Source organism: Mya arenaria, chromosome 8 (genome assembly GCF_026914265.1).
Source record: "Mya arenaria isolate MELC-2E11 chromosome 8, ASM2691426v1".
Classification (NCBI taxonomy): Eukaryota; Metazoa; Mollusca; class Bivalvia; order Myida; family Myidae; genus Mya; species Mya arenaria.
In genome coordinates, this window is record NC_069129.1 from 3,422,791 (window position 1) to 3,444,875 (window position 22,085).

Here is a 22,085-nt window from a genome sequence, read left to right on the forward strand (position 1 = left end):
TTAAGAACCTTGTTACAGTTAACAACATGATTAACATCATTAACTTTTAAACGTTAAATATCTCATGATGTGATCATATATTTAAATGTTAATAAGAACAGATGGAAAATGTGTCTCAAATTTGTTCGAAATTTAGCAGATCATAAATTGTATCCATTAAATTTCCAGAGCAGTTAATATTTGAAAATTAACAAAGATGATATTAACAGCGTTGTTAACTTAAACAAAGTCCTAAACAATCGGCGTCAAATTACTAATATCATTACTTCTTTACCTCTTTCTTAAAATCAATACATATCTTTTGCAAATGCGCTTCAAAATGTAATATGACTAGTAACACAAACAAATTATTTAATTTGTTTGTAAATGTGTACATGCAATTTCAGATGTGAACATTAAAAAGTTGTACAAGTACATGGCAAATAAGCGTGCGTACAAACAAACTCCACACAATCTTTAGAAGTTTTGTTGGACTATACCAAAGCTATGGCAATACCTCGCCTTTTTGCCCATGATAAACAGTTGAGCTAAAATGGACATGAAAGATAAGGTTAAAATAACAAGGTCTTTGAAAGTGATGATGATAAATAGCACAAAACAGCTATTATGCACCAAAGCAAAACAATCAACCAAACTTACAACATAAATCATTTATCAATATTAAAGGAAATCAGGAATAACTGGCAAAAAGAAAGTACCTGTACTTGTGGTATGCCATTTTTCAACATTTCAGCAATTTGTTCACTGTCTGAACTTAGACGAACATAATTATAGGTAAATAATATATACATATATATATCCAACCATGAAGAAAAGATATTTTAAAAGAAAACAGCACTAGATGTACTTGTCACTGAAGACTTACATACATGCAGATTGAATAGCTTGGTATATAAAACATGTCATGTCATGAGCTAAAAGTAATATGAAATAGTAATCTTTAAGCTAAAGGTGTTTGTAGAAATATGTTATCTTTTATCTACAATGTTGTATGTGTATTGCTATAAGGTATGCATTGTTCTTGCAAATTTCTACTTTAAAATACATATGACTTAACACACAAACCAAAAATGTATAACTATGCGCTACGCTTTTCAGATTAAATTAATCATTTTCAAAAATGTAAAAACTTTTAAGATGTTTGTGAAAGGTCAATATGAGATTCTGAAACAAATAACAACCCATGGAGATACCATATTCTGATTATTTTATTGTACCAATGAAGAACAATTAATACAATGCTGTAAAATAAAATATCTGATATGATTCAAGACTAGCTGTAGTACGATGGCCCTATCAGTTTATCTCTGACGGCATCGAGGACACCACGGGCTCGGGCTTTGTTTTGCATCTCCATGTATCCCGCCTTGACCCCCAAAATATGGGGACCCCAGTCTGGCGAGGGCTTCAGTAGATACACAATACGCTGGAAGAAAAATAGTTGGTGCCAATGAAAGCGGTTCATCTTAATAAATTTAAATTGGTTGCATGCACTAGATGTATATGTTTTTTTACTGCAATTAGCAAACAAATCGAATTCTTCAAAATTAATATGGCACTCGGTTGGAGTGCACATAAAATTTGTGTCCAAAAATCCTATTCGAAGAAACGTCACTTGATACATGTCAAGTTCCATCACTATTTGTCACTTCTTACTTAAGATTCTGAGTGGAAACTGCTGTTGCTTTTTAGGAACAGTGACCTTGACCCCACATACCAAAAATGCAATCCCAAGGTAAGTTTCCCCCGTACGCTTGCTACATACAAAGTTTCATCACCTCATTTCACTCCCTAAAGTTATTGAGATTTTTGTTTCATTTTTGATAACAGTGACCTTGACCCGAAATACCCCAATCACGTCTCGACATTACTTTGCTACATAACAACATTCATCGCGAGTCACACCTTAATGAAGTTATTAAAAGGAAAATGTTTTATTTATTTTCAATAGCAGGGGCCTTGACCCCATAGACCCCAACTGCAATCCCAAGGAACATCTCTATTTCAGATATGTACATACTAAGTTTCATCACAAAACGACACTCCTAACTTAAGTTATTGTAAGAAAAACTTTTTTTATGTGTAAATTAACAGTGACCTTGAATCCACCAGATTCAGAATGTCACTTGGGCAATGAAATCTACATTCGTATAATACAGTTTTCTTTGAAAACCTTGTAAATTATGTACATGTACATATATATGATTTACAAAGAAGTGCTATAATTTATACCTAATTCGAATTATTTGAGTAGAAATCCGTAGTTCTAATTTTAGCAACAGCAACCTCGACCCAATTGAACCCAAAAGCAATTTTCTTCACATAAGATTACTACAAAACAAGATTTATATACGTCAGTTCATTCTGTTGGAGCAACAACAGGTGAGAATGTACCTTGGCAATCTTCAGATACACATAAGCCATGTACACGTGAATTATATAATGGTACAAACTCTTACTTCATACAGTGACCCTGGTGTCCTCCATATCTGGTAAATCATGACCACAGGTAGAGGAATGACTGGCACCATGGCAAGAATGTTCCCGCACACCTTAGCAAACATTGGGTATTCGTAATTGTCGTATGCTGGCGGCTCATATTGGTAACACATGATCAGGAATATCGTCTATGTGTAGAAATGTATAATCGAGTAGAATAGGTGTTATCACAAAGTGGTTTCCATTTAAAGAGATTTTCGTATAAAAAGTGTGAGCTCATTTAATTTTAAAGTATAAAAACTAGTTCAAAGAAAAACGTTTTTTACAAATCCTTTCCATTTAAAGCACAAGTGATTTTTATAAGAATATACTGCTTATTGAAGGATCAGTGTATGAAAACATTTGGTTAGTGCACAAGTTAGTGAAGTTCTAACGAGTACTGTATACTAACCAAATGTTTTCATACCCAGATGAATGAATCGCAATTCTAAAAAAATAATGCTTATATTTACATTCATTATTTGAATATAGTGCGTCCAAGACATTTGAATGTAGTATAATTTTAGACGTATGAAAAGCTCAGGCGTCAATAAAGACATTTGTTTCATCGACATCACATACAATTTATCGCTAAAAACATTATTTGACAAATCTGAATTCGATTGAATATGAGATATACGTTCAACAAGGACAGCGCAGTAGGTGTACAAATATAAAGCTTTTTACATGCTCTTGCACCGTTAAAATGCTACTATGTGACATGTCTTTACCCAGTTATTTGAATAGAAATACATTCATTTTTGTCATCAAGGTAATTAAAGGTATGAATATAAAAAAAAATCTATAGTAATAGTTGACGTCATTTAGTTGACGGGGCAATGTGCATTTCCAATTATCATACAAACCAACAGTATAACGGGGGTGATGAAGCACCAGCAGAATCTAATGAACCTTGGCGGTGTACGTCCGATCATCAGTTTGACATCGTTAGAGAACCGGTCTGCTCCTAAAAAATGGACCAAAAAAACAAACCGAAAGTTGTATGATTCAATTTATTTCCTTGACTTCCTTTACAAACGTATACGTACTATTCACAAAATTAATGACAAAAACTTGTCGATCAGTAAAACAAAGCATGCTCACAGCACATCTTTTGCACTGATGATTAGCTATTGCCGTATCATCAAAACTCAACCTTGATGGACAATTCTGACCGGTTTTAAAAGTCATCGTTCCGGTTCGGCATTAGCAGTTGTACCTGTTGTGGACCGTCACGGTTCAGCATTAGCAGTTGTGCCTGTTGTAGCCCGTCCCGGTTCGGCATTAGCACTTGTGCCTGTTGCGTACCGTTCCGTTTCGACACTAAAAGTCGTGGCTGTTGTGGACCGTTCCGTTTAGACATTAGCAGTTGTGCCCGTTGTAGACCGTCCCGAATCAGCATTAGCAGCTGTGCCTGTTGCAGACCGTCCCGTTTCAATATTAAAAGGCGTGCCTGTTGTGGACTGTTTCGATTCGCCACTATAAGCTGAGTCTGTTCTTGTCAGTTTCAGTTCAGCATAAACAGTTGTGATTGCTGTTGACCGTTTTGGTTCGACATTAACTGTAGTTTCTATTATGGCCGTTTCAGCTAAGTTTGTGCTTGTTGTGGACCGTTAAGGTTCGGCATTAGCAGTTGTGCATGTTGTGAACCATTAATCTCAAAACACAAACTCTTTTTGAAGACTTATTTATATAGATCTGAATCTCAAATTTCAGAAACATTGCGCAAAACTTATTCAATAGCAAGATATATATTAATAAAATGTATATCATATGTTGCAATATGTTGTGACCTTGACGTTGAACCAACCTCAATCTGGCTAAAACGTTTGACAAGTTACATAAAATTAGGATAACCTCTATTTAAATTACTGTGCAAACAGACAAATATAAAACCAGATGGCAAAAAACGAAGCCTGTACTATAGTACAGCGAAACTTGTCTTAGATAATAAACTAGTGATATGTGATTTAAATGTATGCAAGTGGGACGAACACTTTAAAGCATTAAGTAAAGCCTAATCAATGTATCAAACATTCAGTTGTATAACAGTTGTACAATACAGCAACGCATTATAAATTCCAGCGAAGGACACAGTTCGTTACCCTGTTCACTATTAAATCAATATTGTAATTATGAAGTACTGTACACAGATGCTGCCAATTGCCGTATGTTCAACGAAATGATTTGTTTTCTGATAGAATCTACATAATGATATGACTTTTGTTCAAAAATGAAAATAGCGGATTTCTTAATAAACTTAAACACTAGATCATTTACTGAAAAATAAAACACAAAACTATTGTGCCACCATTGCCACAAATAAGTTCTCAGAAGCACATGTTGACTTACCATAGACCCATGCTATAAGGAAGCACTCCAGGAAAGAGATGATGAGGACACAGAACGCAGAGAAATACCAATCTACTAGCTGGTACAGGTAGATACCAGCCTGAAACAAAACAATGGACATATATAAAATAGAATAATTTAAGATCACAGATAGCAGCAAACTACCACTTATGTAAATGGTGCATGTAGATATCAATTGACTAGATGGTTCAGGTAGATATCAGTCTCTTATCTGGTACAGGAAGATACCAGTCTACTAGCCAATACAGTTAGATATCAGGTTAATAGATTATACATGTAGAGGCCAGTCTATTAGCAAATACAGTTAGATATTAGTCTACTAGCTTGTATAGGTAAACACCAGTCTACTAGCTGGTACAGGTAAACACCAGTCTACTAGCTAGTACAGGTAGACACCAGTATACTAGCTGGAACAGGTAGACACCAGTCTACTAGCTGGAACAGGTAGAAACCAGTCTACTAGCTGGTACAGGTAGACACCAGTCTACTAGCTGGTACAGGTAGACACCAGTCTACTAGCAGGTACAGGTAGACACCAGTCTACTAGCTGGAACAGGTAGAAACCACTCTGCTAGTCTATATAGTTAGATATCGGTCTTCTAGCTGGTACAGGTAGACACCAGTTTGTTAGCTCCTACCAACTGACACAGGTAGATATCAGTCGTCTAGTTGGTTCAGGGAGATGCCAATCTACTAGCTGGTTCAGGAAGATACCAGTCCAATAGCTGGTACAGGTAAACACCAGTTTGCTAACTTCTACTAATTGGCACAGGTAGATACCAGTCGTCTAGTTGGTATCAGTATATACCAGTCTACAAGCTGGTTCAGGGAGTTCCCAGTCTACTTGCTGGTTCAGAAAGATACCAGTCTACAAAATGGTACACGAAGATATCAGTCTTCTAGCTGGTACAGGTAGATACCAGTCTACTAGCTGGTACAGGTAGGTACTAGTCTACAAAATGGTACAGGTAGAGACCAGTTTACTACCTGGTACAGATAGAGATACCAGTCTTCTACCCAGAGAGGAGACAATATTTCGAACAATATGTCATATAAACAGTTAATCACTCATTCTATAAAATGAAAAGCCACATGACAGCACAACATGCCAAACATATTTACGTGTGCAGCAATAACCTCCAAAATAATAAGTGCATCAAACTGATGATACACTTGTAACACTCAGGCCCATCATCCTTGTGTCACTTTACACAGTTAAAAATCAAAGAAGATCGAAAACTTTTCTGATCAATAATGTTTGTTTCATAGTTAAATAGCACCCACTGAAAGCTACTTACACCTGTCGTATATGGAAGGTCCAGAAACATAATTACGACACTCAGACACGCAGTCACAAGCACCTTGTGTTTTCTCAGTCTCGGGAATGTGTCCATTAACCCACTAGAAAGCGTCTCAAACACTCCAAACTAAAATATAGGCATGCTAATTCAAATATATAACTTCCTAAATTTCAACAGTGTTACTACGCTTTTCATTAACGCCCTCAATAAGTATCTATTTTCTTTATCAAAGATATAATTATATATTTAATATATTCACTTGCATTTCTTTGTGCAGGGTTTTCATGTGACTAGTAAATCTTGTAACTGGTCACTCAATCGGTTTAACAGTTATGAACATTCATACCAGAGTCATTGTGTGTCATATCATTTGTGAACTTTTGATAATCCTCTGTGCTCAAATATTAACAAGCTGAGATGAGTTGAAAGTTTTAAAAAAAATCTTATTTTGACAAACACAACCATAATGAAATAATTTATTCTCATCAATAAAGGGTGATCTTCTGAATGGTCTTCAACAGCAGGATTTAATTTCCAATCGCGTACATCGATAAAATACTAAAAATACAAAATGTCTTACATACAGTAGAGAACAAGATAATTCCGAAATTCCGAAATGTCTGTCACTTGCCTGATGTAACTAAACACCATTAAACCCAATACTTTAAACATTTAATATTAAAAAATTACCACAACAATTAGAACATGCTTTTTTAAGTTATAAAACAATATCTTGAAATTCGGAAAAGTAGAAACCCCTACCTGACTGTCGATACAAAGGGAGAGAAGCATTACAAAGAACAGCACGGCCCAGAGTTGTGGCAGGGGCAGCTTGGTTAACGCCTCCGGGTATATTACCAACGCCAGGCCAGGACCTGTAATATTACATTGAACACAAAGAACAGGATATCCGAGAGTTGTGGCAGGACGGCAAAGAGTTACGGCCGAGGCAGTTTTGTTAAGCCTCTCGGTATATTACCAACGCTAGACCAGGACCTGTAATATAACATGGAACATAACAACTTGTTTATCCCTTTTGGATATATTACCAAGGCTAGACCTAGACCTGTAAGGGGCAGCTTGGTTAAAGCCTCCCGGTATGCAAAAATTGGCGAAGGGGATTCGTCCGCCTATCAAAATATTGATGAAGGGGGTTTGTCCACCTATGCAAAAATTAGTAGAGCGGGTTTTGTCCACCCTTTACAAGTTAACTAGGTTACACCTCTCACCAAAGAGGTAATGTGCTAAATTCCAGCAGGCCAAGGAAACTTGTACCAGCTTCTACTCAAACAACCGCCAAGAGAGTGATTCAAATCATATTATAGCTGTAATCAGTCATAGTAATGTAGATGGCTTGTGGCCTGATAGTAAAAGAGTAAACTTAAGGTAATTCTGCAATTTGAGGCAAGCTAATTTTACCTGACGTTGCTACATCCTTAACATCCATGTTTGCCTCTTTAGCGATGAAGCCAATCGCAGAGAAGATAACAAACCCTCCGAAGAAGCTGGTAAAACCATCCGCCATTACGCATATCAGTGCATCTCTGTAATGGGAATTTTACTTCAATATTGGCAGGCTTGGAACCATGAAACATGTTATAGGGTGTTAGCTAAAGAGTTATGGAAGGTTCTTGCACACTGCTATTGTACGTTAGCACTCCTCTTCCCATATGGAGGCCAGCATATGTACCCATCTGCCTTCTTCTATTCATAGAGTTAAAAAATCAAACATTTTAATACAATGTTTTATAAATACACACAAACTTTAGAATTTGGCAGTTGATACTTACTATTACTTAAAAATGAAAATATTCCCTAGCATTTTATGTTGAAATCATAATGTTTAAACTATTCACAGCGCTATACAATGTGCCCTATTCTCCCTTAGCACCCTGTCCCTCTTCAGTACTCCCCTGCTCTTAGCACCCTGCCCCTCTTCAGTACTCCCCTGCTCTTAGCACCCTGCCTCTCTTCAGTACTCCCCTGCTCTTAGCACCCTGCCTCTCTTCAGTACTCCCCTGCTCTTAGCATCCTGCCCCTCTTCAGTACTCCCCTGCTCTTTTAAAAAAAACAGACTGAAACCCTAAATTAACTTACATATATCCTGTCGTCTTATCACTTTTCATTATGTAAAACCAACCAAAAATTGTTATTTTGGCTAAACTAAATAAGATACTTAAGCTTGGTACGCCTTAGAATTTTAGAGAAATTGTGGCAAAAGCCCTTTATCATGTGTAGAAATGCACCTTAACCTTCCTTAGAAATAATAGCTGAATATATATCCCTTAAAAACTGGATTAATACGAATTTTACCCACTGTAAATGCATGCAAACGCATGCAAATCTTCTTCCTAATTAATGTTTATATGTTATGCAAAACTTGTCACATCACTCCACTTGAACCATAACACTGTGGTGAAACATATATATACCGGTAAACATAATTGAGTAGAATCTGTACCTACAATGTGTCCTCCTAAAACTGGGTATGTTATACACATGAAAATGTTCAATTAATCAATCTTTATATTGAAAATGCGCTCTATTACTGTCCTTTTGATTGAACACCTGCCATATATCGCTAACCGGAATACCATATCCAGGATGGCAACTTACTTGAGGCAGTTGTTGTTGAACTTGTTATAACTGGCCATCGTAATAAGGCCGCCCCAGGCCGGACCCAGAGAGTAGAATACCTGGACAGCAGCCGTTACCCACACCTGTGTAAGGCAATGGGATGAATTGCAGGAGACAACTAGTATGCATGGATAGTGAATCATTGTAAAATGTATGATGCACACAATAAACTCAGAATACTTTTTTTGCTCAGCTGCATTACGTTAATTTTGACCGATTCAAGTGACTTGTAAATATATAGTAATGTTTCTCCAGCAAAAGTGACGTTCATAAATTGTTTAATTTAAAGGTGCAACTTAGTATTATTTAAAAAAAACACGTAAAGAACATGTGGTTTATATAACAAGTGAGAACCAACCAACGCCACCACAAACAATCACAGGAAACATGTTTAACGATATTGACACACTTGAAAGCTTATGTTACTTGTGTTTGAATTTTTTTTTACGAATTATGCTTTATTTGCATTACAACCTATGTTACTGCGATTTAAAGTATTTTCTAAATTACGTATGATATAATATTATGATTCACATTTAATATACCACATGACCCATAGTTGGAAATAAAATTAATCTTAATATCATAGATTCCCAACATACTCCAAAGTCGAGTAAAGTGCTGAAGTCCGGTTTTAGGTAGTAAATAATTCCATCCTTGGCCCCTGGCAGGGTCAACCCCTTAATAAGGAAGGCTGGAAACAGAAATAAATACGAAATTGGATTTATAATGTTTTCATTATCATATTTGAATTTACAAAATAATTTATAAAATAATAAACTTGCAAAAGGGTGTTTTCAGGTTAGCTTACAAACTAAATTATCACGTTTATCAATCATGTATATCCTGAAAGTAAAATGCAGTATGGCTGTTGTTCAAACTCAGTCGAGATGTTATATCAATAAACATTAAAACCAAGTTTAGTAAAGTTTAGAAAACAAATGCTCTTGAAAGTTAGAGAGAGGAAATGAGTGTGACACGGCGGACGACAACGATGCCAGTCATCATGATCCATATTTCCTACAAGTCTGCCAGACAACATGATCCATATTCTCTTTTTGTCTGCCAGTCGTCATGATCCATATTCCCTATATGTCTGCCAGTCGTCATGATCCATATTCCCCTTATGTCTGCCAGTCGTCATGATCCATATTCACTACATGTCTGCCAGTCGTCATGATCCATATTCCCCTTATGTCTGCCAGTCGTCATGATCCATATTCACTACATGTCTGCCATTCGTCATGATCCATATTCCCTTTATGTCTGCCAGACAACATGATCCATATTCCCTTTATGTCTGCCAGATTACATGATCCATATTCCCTATATGTCTGTCACACAACATGATCCATATTCCCTATATGTCTGCCAGGCAACATGACCCATATTCCCTATATGTCTGTCACACAACATGATCCATATTCCCTGTATGTCTGTCACACAACATGATCCATATTCCCTGTATGTCTGCCAGACAACATGATCCATATTCCCTATATGTCTGCCAGACATTATGATCCATATTCCCTTTAAGTCTGCCAGACAACATGATCCATATTCCCTATATGTCTGCCAGACAACATGATCCATATTCTCTATATGTCTGCCAGACAACATGATCCATATCACCTTTTTGGCTGCCAGACAACATGTTCCATATTCCCAATATGCCTGCCAGACAACATGATCCATATTTCTGATGTATCTACAAGACAACATGATCCATATTCACTATGTGTCTGCCAGACAACATGATCCATATTCCTTAAATGCCTGCCAGACAACATGATCCATATTCCTTATATGTCTGCAAGACAACATGATCCATATTCACTATGTGTCTGCCAGACAACGTGATCCATATACCCTTTTTTCTGCCAGATAACATGATTCATGTTCCCTATATGTCTGCCAGACGACATGATACACATTCCCCTCATGTCTGCCAGTTAACGCGATCCATGTTCCTTATATGTCTGCCAGACAACCTGATCCATTTTCCCCACATGTCTGCTAGACAACATGATCGATATTTCCTACATGTCTGCCAGACAACTTGATCGATATTTCCTACATGTCTGCCAGACAACTTCATCCATATTCCCTATTTGTCTGACAAACAACATGATCCATATTCCCTGTATGTTTGCCAGACAATATGATCCATATTCCCTGTATTCCTGCCAGCCAACATGATCCATATTCCCTGTATGTATGTCAGACAACGTGATCCATATTCACTATGTTTCTGCCAGACAACATGATTCATATTCTCTATATGTCTGCCAGACAACAAGATATATATTTCCTATATGTCTGCCAGACAACAGGATCCATATTCCCTATATATTTGTCAGGAAACACAATCCATATCCCCTATATATTTGTCAAGAAACACAACCCATGTCCCCTTTATGTCTGTCAGACAACATGATCCATATCCCCTATATGTCTGCCAGACAACATGATCGATATTTCCTATGAGTCTGCCAGACAACTTGATGCATATTTCCTTTATTTCTGTCTGACAACATGATCGATATCCCCTATGTTTCTGCCAGACAACATGATCGATATTTCCAATATGTCTGTCAGACGACATGATCCATATTGCCTATATGTTTGCCAGACAATATGATCCATAATCCCTGTATGTATGTCAGACAACGTGATCCATATTCACTATATGTCTGTCAGACAACGTGATCCATATTCCCTATATGTCTGCCAGACAACATGATCCATATTCACTATGTGTCAGTGAGACAACATGATCCATATTAACTATATGTCTGCCAGACAACATGATCCATATTCCCGGTATGTATGTCAGACAACGTGATCCATATTCACTATGTGTCTGCCAGACAACATTCCATATTCCCTGTACGTCTGTCAGACAACATGATCCATACTCGCTATATGTTTGCCGGACAACCTGATCCATATTCACTATGTGTCTGTCAGACAACATGATCCATATTTCCTGTATGTCTGTCAGACAACGTGATCCATATTCACTATGTGTCTGCCAGACAACATGATTGATATTCCCTATATGCCTAATTTGTTACAAAGGTGACTAAATGTTCATATTTAACTCAAATTCCTTTACCAGTGAGAAGTATATATGGCAGTAATGCTGTCACATAGACGACCTTGCTCAAACTTTTAATGCCCTTCATGAGGCAAAGGAAGATAATGAGCCATGCCACAACCAGCGCTACCACCAGGTGCCACTGGATAGACCCCATATCTTCCAGGCCATTGGAACGGTGTAAGACATAGTTACTGAAATAAAAAATAAAAAAAATCATGCTTTTTGATGAAATATGCAGATTTATCAGTAAAATAACAACAGTAAACTGCAGAATAAGATGTGAAAATTTCAACTTTTAGAACTATTTTAAAAATACTTCTCCTTGATCAAAACAAAACACTTCACTTTGAACCAGAAAATGTTGGCCAAAAAATATTCAAAACATTTGCTTTCATACCAAACAAATTATAGACGAAAACAACTGTTCGAACATGAATACAATGTAATATCATGGTTCAAATGTATTTTGAACTGTTTGTGGTTGTAATTCGTAATACGAACTTTCCGGAAAATTCACACATCAATTTAGAGGTTAACTGATTGTTTTTACCCCATCCACGACTCAAAATTTGTCAACAACATAGCGTGGTCTTCATTTTTTACCTGGAAAACGACCTGTCTTCAAGCAAAACAGACTGGTCTCTGACAGTTAGATGACTGAATACCTATGTATCAGGAAACACACTCAAAACTTAGAAAATGTCTTATATCCAATAATTATCCGCAATTGTTTTGCTAACACGTTCGACCTTTTAAATTTTCATTGAATAAATGGCGGCGTAGTAATTTGATTAGATGTTCATGTCCCGTTTAATATAAAAGTGTTTTCGTTATGTTTGGAACATAGGTGCACTAATAAAACTTCATTGATTACTTTTTCATGAAATATTTGCACTTAAAAAACGAGAGAATAATAAACTATAAGAAATAATATGAGAAAACTTCTTTTCAACAAACCGGAAATAGAAAATAGGCAGCCGCGTCATCAGTTATAATTTTGCGTGAGGGGCGTCCAACGGGTAGCGGCGTAAATTACACCCTTTTCCAAAACGGAGGTAATTAAGAAAATAAATTAAAATACTAATAAAACTCCGAAAATAAGCATTAAAGAAACAGAAAATTTGATTATTTCATTATGTAAGATCGTAATTAATTTTACTCGTGATCATAGAAAATACTATATTTTCACTGGTGGCTTCTCGACTCGTGAACATATGTTTTTCCATGACACTATGGATAGTATATTTATTTAATCTAACCACAGATCTGTTTTTTATCCTCTACAATATGACAGTTTTTCCACTAATCAGTATGGATTTAAATGAAACCAAAAAGTGTTGCAAATTAACAGTCAATTGTGAGTATTCTAGGTGGTTTATAGTTTGTGACATATAAGTTTTCAGTGTCATATATGTGTATTGTGATCATAAAGCTGCACTCTCACAGATTGAACGTTTTGACAACTTTTTTTTCTTGGAACAAGCCAATTTTTGCGAAAATCCATGGAAACCAGTTAAATAAGACTGCTGACAAAAATTAGATCAAAGATTTTTATATTTAAGTTCGAAAATTGATGCATTTTTCTTAAACCGCTAGTAACGGTTTAAGCCATGAAACATGAAAATCTACGATCTGACTTTTTGTCAACAATCTTATATCATTGTTTATATCATTGTTTTGCAGATATTTAAGCCAAAAATTGCTTTTTCCAAGACAAAAAAATAAAAAAAAGTTGTAAAAATGTTTAATCTGTGAGAGTGCAGCTTTAAGGACTAACAAAAAAAAATCAACAAACGTTTGTGAGTATTCGATGTTGTGTATAATTTGTGACATATCAGTTTTGTGTCAAATATGTGTATTGTGATTAAAAAGACAAACCAAATGAAATCATCAAATTCAATGCATGTAAAACCTTCAGCGGTAATTGTTTTATGCATACTAAATGCACTTACTGCCAAAACTCCTTGCTAGCGGTTCTAGCCATGTCATCAGCCGTGTACACAGCCTTGCTGGCATTACACACAGTGTTCACCTCGGAACAGTTGCCAAGGGAGCGGAGCCCCTCGATACACTGATCTGTATTCCACGCTTGACCGCATGCACTCCAAGGGAGCTGGGGTAGGAAGGAGTTGACAAGATACACGAGGACCCAGACGAGCACCATAATGTAGTACCAGCACCAGATGAAGGACAGCACCAACATCATGTACCCGATACCTGGGTAGGGGAGAGTCACCAGGAAGTTGGTCATTGAGATAGGTAATATGTCCAATAATTCGATTCAAGACTTAGATGCAATATTGTACTTTTTCTATTAGATAAACTAGATTTCATGTCCTGAGTATCCATATTCTTCTATTTAGGGTCACCACGATCTTGACCTGCGACATATTCACCTCACAAATCAAAAGAAATCATCAAATGATCATGAATAATGAGAATACCGAGTTTGAAGTCATCGACCTTTAAATGTGTAGCAAAACTATGATAACATAAGTAGAAGGGCTTGGTTAACGAAAGGTTAAAGATGGCATTCCTGATTTAATTTCATTACCTCTACAAAGAAGAGCTTTGAAACAACATTACAAAGTATATTTATTTTACAAAATAGGTGTTTAAGTGTTGTTAAATTTCGCCAACATAGACCCAAGATTATGCCAAGTAGGTGTAAAAAGATTAGAATTATATTTATTTAAAAACAATTGAAGAAAGACGTCAAGTAATGGCGGATTTTATTTAGACGTTTACTGTTCAATATTTAAACTGCTACAGCAATTGCTAATGGGGTCGTGGTCCTGTGGATAGCATGCCCGCTTCCAGATGTCAAAGATAATGCGTATGTTATTTTTTTACTTTTTTAAGATCATAATTCTTCTCAACATTTTCCACTTTTTTATATATTTATCAATGTGTGGAAACAATTTTGTCACACGTGACACACTAATGGTAACGTGTACACAGAAAGAAAGGCAAATAGCACAAATCAGGTAAGTTATTTGCATATTTCTACGTTATTAACTCGCTTCTAAATTCGAGACCTAGCCTACCGAAATCACCAATTCACAAGCTTTCCAAAATTGTGCGTGTTTTCTTTCAAAACGTTTTACTTTGACCATTCAAATAATCTTTTCCCAACACGGCATACCTACGTACACGCATTTGACCGATCTGTAATGAAGACGTCCCAGAATTAAAAATTAAAATTCGTTGAAAGTGTTTTAACGTGGCTTTCTCGGTGTAAAAGAAGGTTGTTCTTAGATGCTTATAATTGCAGGGTTTTAAAAGAACACGTTAAAACAAGCGGTACTATAAAAACGTCAGCATACGACACTCGTGCAACATTTCAACAGTACATTACAGTACAGTACAATACAGAAAAGTTGTTATGTCAAGTCAACATACACACTCGTGCAACTTTTCAATAGTACAGTACGGTACAGTTGTTATGTAAAGTCAACATACGACACTCGTGCAACATTTCAACAGTACAGTACAGTACACTAAAGTACAGTTGCTATGTCAAGTCAACATACACACTCGTGCAACATTTCAACAGTACAGTACAGTAAAGTACAGTTGTTATGTCAAGTCAACGTACACACTCGTGCAACATTTCAACAGTACAGTACATTGCAGTACAGTTCAGTACAGTACAGTTTTTATGTCAAGTCAACGTACACACTCGTATAACATTTCAACAGTACAGTACAGTACAGTACAGTTGTAATGTCAAGTCAACATACATACTCGTGCAACATTTCAACAGTACAGTACAGTACATTTGTTATGTCAAGTCAACGTACACACTCGTGCAACATTTCAACAGTACAGTACAGTACAGTTGATATGTCAAGTCAACGTACATACTTTTAACGTTTTATGGTGTAATTCTTAACTTGACAAAATGATATTTGCATGTTAACGTATTTAATCGTCTATAATATATCATAACATTGTTTGAAAAAAAGAGGCAAAGACACTGCGAATACTTGGCCGTATTATGAAACAACATGTGTTGCCTTTCGTCGGGAACTGTAGTTTAAGTTTGAATACTAATTCCTTTCTCTGCATACATTAGCAACAGCCTAGAGCAACAGACGTGAATCTTAACTTACTTTAAAGCTTGTAATTGTATTTTCTCAATTTTATAATACGATATCAATCTAAAATGCTCATAAATTATGTGCATTTCAGTTGAATAATATATTTTTTTGAAGTTTTTAGAAAAATAAAAATTCCTCTCTTACTAGCCGGTTTCTTAACCTTTAAAATTTACATTGAAATTGCCAATAACTTTTATTATAACATTACTAAAGGCACAGGAGTGTTAAACCCATGCAATATTTTTCATGAATAACTAGTGTTACAACTTTGCAACTTAGGTAACTGCATCAGAGACAACTGTATTCATACACGCTGTTAAAACACGAAGGTTTCGGGACGGGGATATTGTTTTCGCTTTTTTCTTCCGTCCGTCATTCCGTTCTTCCGTCTGTTCAAACTAGGTAAGAACTTCCTCTTGATGACTTTTCGACCACTTGTTAAAGTTGGGCATATGGGGTCAAACACGAGGTCACTAAGTCAAATCATAAAAAAACAGAACAAGAGGCATGATATTTGGTTCAATTTTTATCAAACTTTATTTGAATATTTTCCGTTCATGAAGTCTTGGACAAATTTAAATCTGGGTTACATGTGGTCAAAAATAAGGTCACTAGGTCAAATCTTAAACAAATGTCTGGAACGATTTCATCGGAACCATATCTTGGTAGGTATTTGGTAAGATTATGTTCAATCTTGGTCAGAATGTTTCCTCTGATCAAGTCTCAACCGCTTGTAAAATTTGGTCACATGGGGTTAAAAACTAGGTCAAAGGGTAAAATCTTAGAAAAGAGTAACACACTTGAGGCATTATATTTGGTCCTGTATGCATCACGTCATATTCAAAATTTTCTATAACAGTAACAAACATTATATCCATACAAAGTAACCCAGCTATTTAAAACAAAATAAACAATACATGTAGTTCATGTTAACTGGTTACCACAGTAATTACGATGAAACTGAGTGCATAAGAACATGGGTTAAATATCAATTCATATGCAGATATACGTTTCCTTATATCAATAATAAATAACATTTCTAAGTAAAAAAAATATGTCCGTAAGGCATAACATTACAGATATGCTTTTCATGCGCGTTTCCATGGTGACATTCTTGGTTTGAATAACATGCAAAAGATCCTTATAAACAACTGGTTACTTTGTGCTGCAGTTTCTAAATAGGTAAACAACTTTCATCATTGTTTAATCTTTAGCCATTTATACGGGTTAACTGCAAAATAACATATTGGAAGAAATGTTGCCATAGCAACCCAGATATGTTATAATAACAAAGTAAAATTTGTTTCGCAAATACTAATGGTTGTTCTATCAAGATAAACAGCAGTTGAAGATTAAACAGAAGTAGCTATTCTTGACATATATCTTAAGTTAATGCATTTTGGTTCTAATCTAAGACAGTTTTTTTTTTAAACTGACCTACATGTTGGCGTGCATTTACCTTTAAAGAGAGGGCAGAACTTCCATACGTAAAGACACGAAATCCCGGAAAACTGACCCAGACACAGCTCAAGGTAGAACAAGGGCACCCCACACAGGACCAGGAAGAAGAAAAATGGAATAAGGAATGCTCCTGTGGAAACAAAATTATAAGTATTAACTACACATGAACTTTACACAAAAGTAAACTTAGTAATAAATTTGCTTGATATGACTAAAAATAGATCACAATTAATTGCACATATTAAATTGAATAGAAAAGAAAAGAACAAAGTATACCTTATGTAAATAGGTCTGATATAACATTAAATAAACCCATTCAATTACAGTAAAGATTTCATACAAAAAGTACTTAAATTATTTACAATTTAGCGCACAGAAATTCAATAGAAAAGTAAATATCCTTAAAATATTTTACAATTTACTAGACATATATTGCATGGATCTATCCACTCAGTTTGTTTTGACTATTTTACTATAAAATGCGTGTGAATGGAAATTTAGACTATTCAAACCACAGAAAAGTAAGTTTGAAGTCCTTTGTGTTTCGGTTCACACGTCATGTACATATAGACTTTTTGCCACGCCGCAGGTATTTGTCTGGGATTCTGAAATCAGTGAATTAGCGGATGAGGGCTGGGTTGCGAGAGCAGTATTTTGTGATGTATCTAAGGCTTTCGATCGCTGCTGGAATAGAGGTCTTATACATAAATTATCTAAATTAATTATGCATCAGAGATATTCTGCTTAACTGGTACACCATAGACAACAATATCTGTTGTCTCGTTTGCTTCGTTATATTGGGCTGATATACTGCCAGGGGTACCTCAATGCTCTATACTCGGCGCTTTTCTTATCCTCATCTACACTCACGATATTGTTTCTGATAATGAAGCTAAAATCCGCTTATTTGTGGATTAATTGATTCATCCACCCTTATTTATGCACACTACCTATACACAAAATGTTCCTTCTCACAAACATCTATTTCACTGTATTTCTGATGTTGCGAAATGGAAAGATCATATCATTTTTTTTCACAACAAATTTTGTCGGATACTGGGTATTCTGCGGTTTAAATTTGTTCTGTCGCACTCTTGCCTTGCAAATGAGCTTCATAAGGCCTCATTTGGAGTATGGTGGTGTCGTATGGGACAACTGTATTGCATAAGGACCAACTGTAGCACGCTAAGAGAGGTGGGGGGTTTTCAAAGAAATCTTTTTTTAGATCCACTCGTTCAATGTGGCCAAAGAGTATCAACATACCATTATTTATTTCACTGTCAACCCTACCGAGAGCAGAGACAAAAAAAATCAAAATTTCCAACCAACTAAATTTGTCACTGTCCAGACTCTTCTTTTTGAAAACTACTATTTGAAAACCATGCTCACAAATTTATCTCCAACGCGAAAACATTTTCTTATAAATTATGCAAAAGGCGTTCTCGGGAGTTCCCTTGAAAATTGGGAATGACCAGTCAATAACCTTTAACTTTATTCCTACTTTGTCGTATTCCAATCCACTCGCCTATTCTTTTTCTTAAACCTTCGTACTTGATCAAAAGCAGATGGTACTGAAAATCATGTTTTTATGCCTCGATGTTAACTTTTGTTATAACCAGTGATGTATTGTTAAACATTCCACTTTTTTAAATTTAAATTCACACACATTTTGCAAAGTTATTCCCCTGTTTAATCGCCGAAATCCAACCCTGCATTCCTTTTTTAGGCTCGGTTGCAGCTCTCTGTATCATGCTCTTCCTCAAAAATATCATTGAATCTCCCACATGTTTCTGTAACGCTCTTGAAATATTTATCGTCTAATATGGCCCTTATACTAAACACAGCGGCAGCAGTGTTTCAATGATATCACTTGTGCACATACCCTTAGTTCTTCTACTCTAATGTGACAAACGCTTAACTTTTAATAAAACAGGGACATATTTCTATTAATGTATATATCCTAACACATACTTTAAACACGTCTCCAAAATTACAGGCGTTTTGACCGCGAAAGAACACCATTAATTTATTTGAATAAATAACATTACGAAAGGAATTTGTTTCCCGATTCTTACTTTTTGTAAAAGAAATATATATATAATTGTAAATGTTTTTGTATGTTATTTTTGAATAAAATACTGTTTAAACTAAATAAATATGCCTGATTTTACTACAGTCGAACCCCATTGGCTCGAAGTCGCTTGACTCGAACTTGATGTTTAGGACCGATTTCTTTAAACTGAAGGTATTCCCGCTTAGCTTGAATTCCCCGAGGCTAGTATTTTTGCCGGTTAATGGGAGTTCAATTCACCGGGGTTCGGCTGTACTAACCTGTTACAGGCATGTTTAACACTAGAAAGATTTTTACGAGTTTAATACTGCATTGTAGTGATCATAACATAATGCCATTAGTGCATGCATATGATTTGATAAAATATAATTATTTTATTATAGGACTATATGGGAATAAAACAACATTTCTTTGTGATGCCCTTTTAAGATATACATTTGGAACAACCATTTGTTTACATACCTCCACCATTCTGCATGACCAAGTATGGGAATCTCCAAAGGTTGCCGACGCCGACGGAATATCCAATCACCGACAGCAGGAACTCCAATTTCCTCCCCCACACACCCCGGGCATAATCTCCATCCCCAGAGCCTTCCTCCCTATCTCCTGTATCCAGGGTTTGTTCCAACGCGGTAGGGGCATACTCCACAATATTGGACTCACTTGTTTTCCCACCATCCTGAGCAATCATAGTAGATACACAGTTTACTAGTTCGAGTATTCTTTTATTGTTCTATCAAGGTCTGACAATTAAATATAGCCTTCTGTAAATTCTTAGCTCAAAGCAAACTGTTTAATGTTTAAACATTTGAATGCTTACTCAAAATAAAATGCAAAGCACATATCATTAACTTTAAGCCTTCTGTTTAATATAAAATATATGACGGCTTTTTATTACTTTGCATCTGTTACTCAACCGCCTGTCCATATCATTTGCATAAACTACGGCTTTCTTTTCTTAATCAAGCTATTAAGGACAATGTTCCATAACTAGCGTTCAGTATAAGTGATTATCATTGTAATTTATCCGCGTGCTAGTTACTAAATGGTTTAAAAAAAACAACAAGATGGCTAAAATGGCACTAAATTGCTCACTTCATTAAAGTAAATAACGAGTCAATGATTTTTAAGAAAAAGCATGAAGTTATTTTTTGTTGATATTTTGTTGGTTAATCAGGTTGTCAATCATTGTTGGCTGCTAAGGAAGACATTTGTTGCTTAGAAAGTAAGTGGATGCTAAGGAAGTCATTAGCTGCTTATCTGATCGATGACTGGTAAAGAAGTAAGTGGCTATTTTGGGGAAAAAATGATCGTTAATGTAGGCATTAGTTGCTTAGGAAGCTATAAGTTGATAAGGTAGTCATTGGTCTTTCCATATATGAAGGTACTTGCTAAGGTTGTCAACATCCGCTAAGTTAGTCATTGTTTGCTTCAAATTTAAGTGGTTGGTTTCTACGGATGTCAATAGCTGCTATGGATTCTTGTATCAAATAGAGGACTATTTGTAGCTGGCAACAACAAAAATTCACAATGGATGAATTTAATCGCTAAGGAAGTCTGCGTTTGCTAAGGAAGTCATTCATTGTTTGCCCAGTTAGTAAGCAGTTTCTAAAAGAGACATTGGTTGCTTAGGAAGTCATTGGTTGCTAAGGCTGCCAATTACGATATAGATTTATGTAATAGTAAGGGTGTCATAGGTTCCAAATAAAGTTAATGCTTGCTAAGAAAGTGATAGGTTGCTAAGAAAGTCATTGCTTGCTAAGACATTCATCGGGTGCTTTGGAAATAAGTGGTAAAAAAGGAAGTCTTTGGTTGTTAAGGAAGTCATTGGTTGCACAGGATGTCATTGGTTGCTATGGTTGAATGTTGTTGCTAATAAAGAAAATGTTGGTTAGGAAGTCATTGGTTGCTAATGAGGTCATTGGTTGTTAATGAAGTCATTTAATTTCTATGTGAGTAATTGATTACTTGAAGTATATGGTTGCTAAGGAAGCAATTGGAAGCTTAAGAAGTCATCAGTTGCTAATGAAGTTAGTTGCTGGTAAGGACGCCATTAGTTGCTTAGGTGGTCATTGTGTGCTGAGGAAAAACACTGGCTAAGGAATGCATTGGTTGCTTTGGAAACCATTGGTTTCTGATAAAGAAAGTGGTTGAAGGAAGTCGTTGGTTGCTAAGACGGTCATTGGTTGCTTAGGAAGTCAATTGTTGCTTTTGATGTAGGTCGTTCACCATTGAGGATGCATACCAAATATCCTCTTTTAAGATCTGATACTTGTTGAATTCTTTAAAAAAAAATCATGCAAAAACATATTTTTGGCCTTTAATATAAAAGAAACTGTCATTTAACATGCCCAATATACATACATACGTTTGCCCCCATCCCCTTGTCCCATGTTAGACAGCCTGTGAAATAAATATTTAATATGTCAACTTTTGAACACGCCAAGGTCAGTGTGTATCGCTCTGAATACCTAACAAACAATTTATCAATGTTATGCCATAGGTGGTTTCAAATGTCCTTTTCTGCAGATGTTATTGTGGTATTGTCGTTCACG

The 22,085-nt window shown here is 35.8% G+C and overlaps 1 protein-coding gene across 2 annotated transcripts; it reads right to left on the reverse strand.

Annotated features, from left to right (window-relative positions):
* Positions 1-1,261: 1,261 nt before the first annotated feature.
* LOC128244614 (sodium- and chloride-dependent glycine transporter 2-like) lies at positions 1,262-20,382 on the reverse strand. Of its 2 annotated transcripts, none has more exons than XM_052962626.1 (13): positions 19,990-20,382; positions 17,455-17,586; positions 13,845-14,109; positions 11,908-12,083; positions 9,392-9,483; positions 8,769-8,872; positions 7,572-7,696; positions 6,915-7,027; positions 6,150-6,278; positions 4,831-4,930; positions 3,345-3,445; positions 2,460-2,552; positions 1,262-1,426 (listed from the first exon to the last, which is right to left on the reverse strand). In XM_052962626.1, the coding sequence occupies exons 1-13, from the start codon at positions 20,219-20,221 to the stop codon at positions 1,274-1,276; spliced, it is 1,815 nt and encodes a 604-aa protein (XP_052818586.1). In that variant the 5' UTR covers positions 20,222-20,382; the 3' UTR covers positions 1,262-1,273. The 2 variants fall into 2 exon arrangements, with proteins under 2 accessions (XP_052818586.1, XP_052818585.1); XM_052962625.1 differs by having other exon boundaries at positions 2,460-2,627.
* Between the last annotated feature and the right edge of the window lie 1,703 nt (positions 20,383-22,085).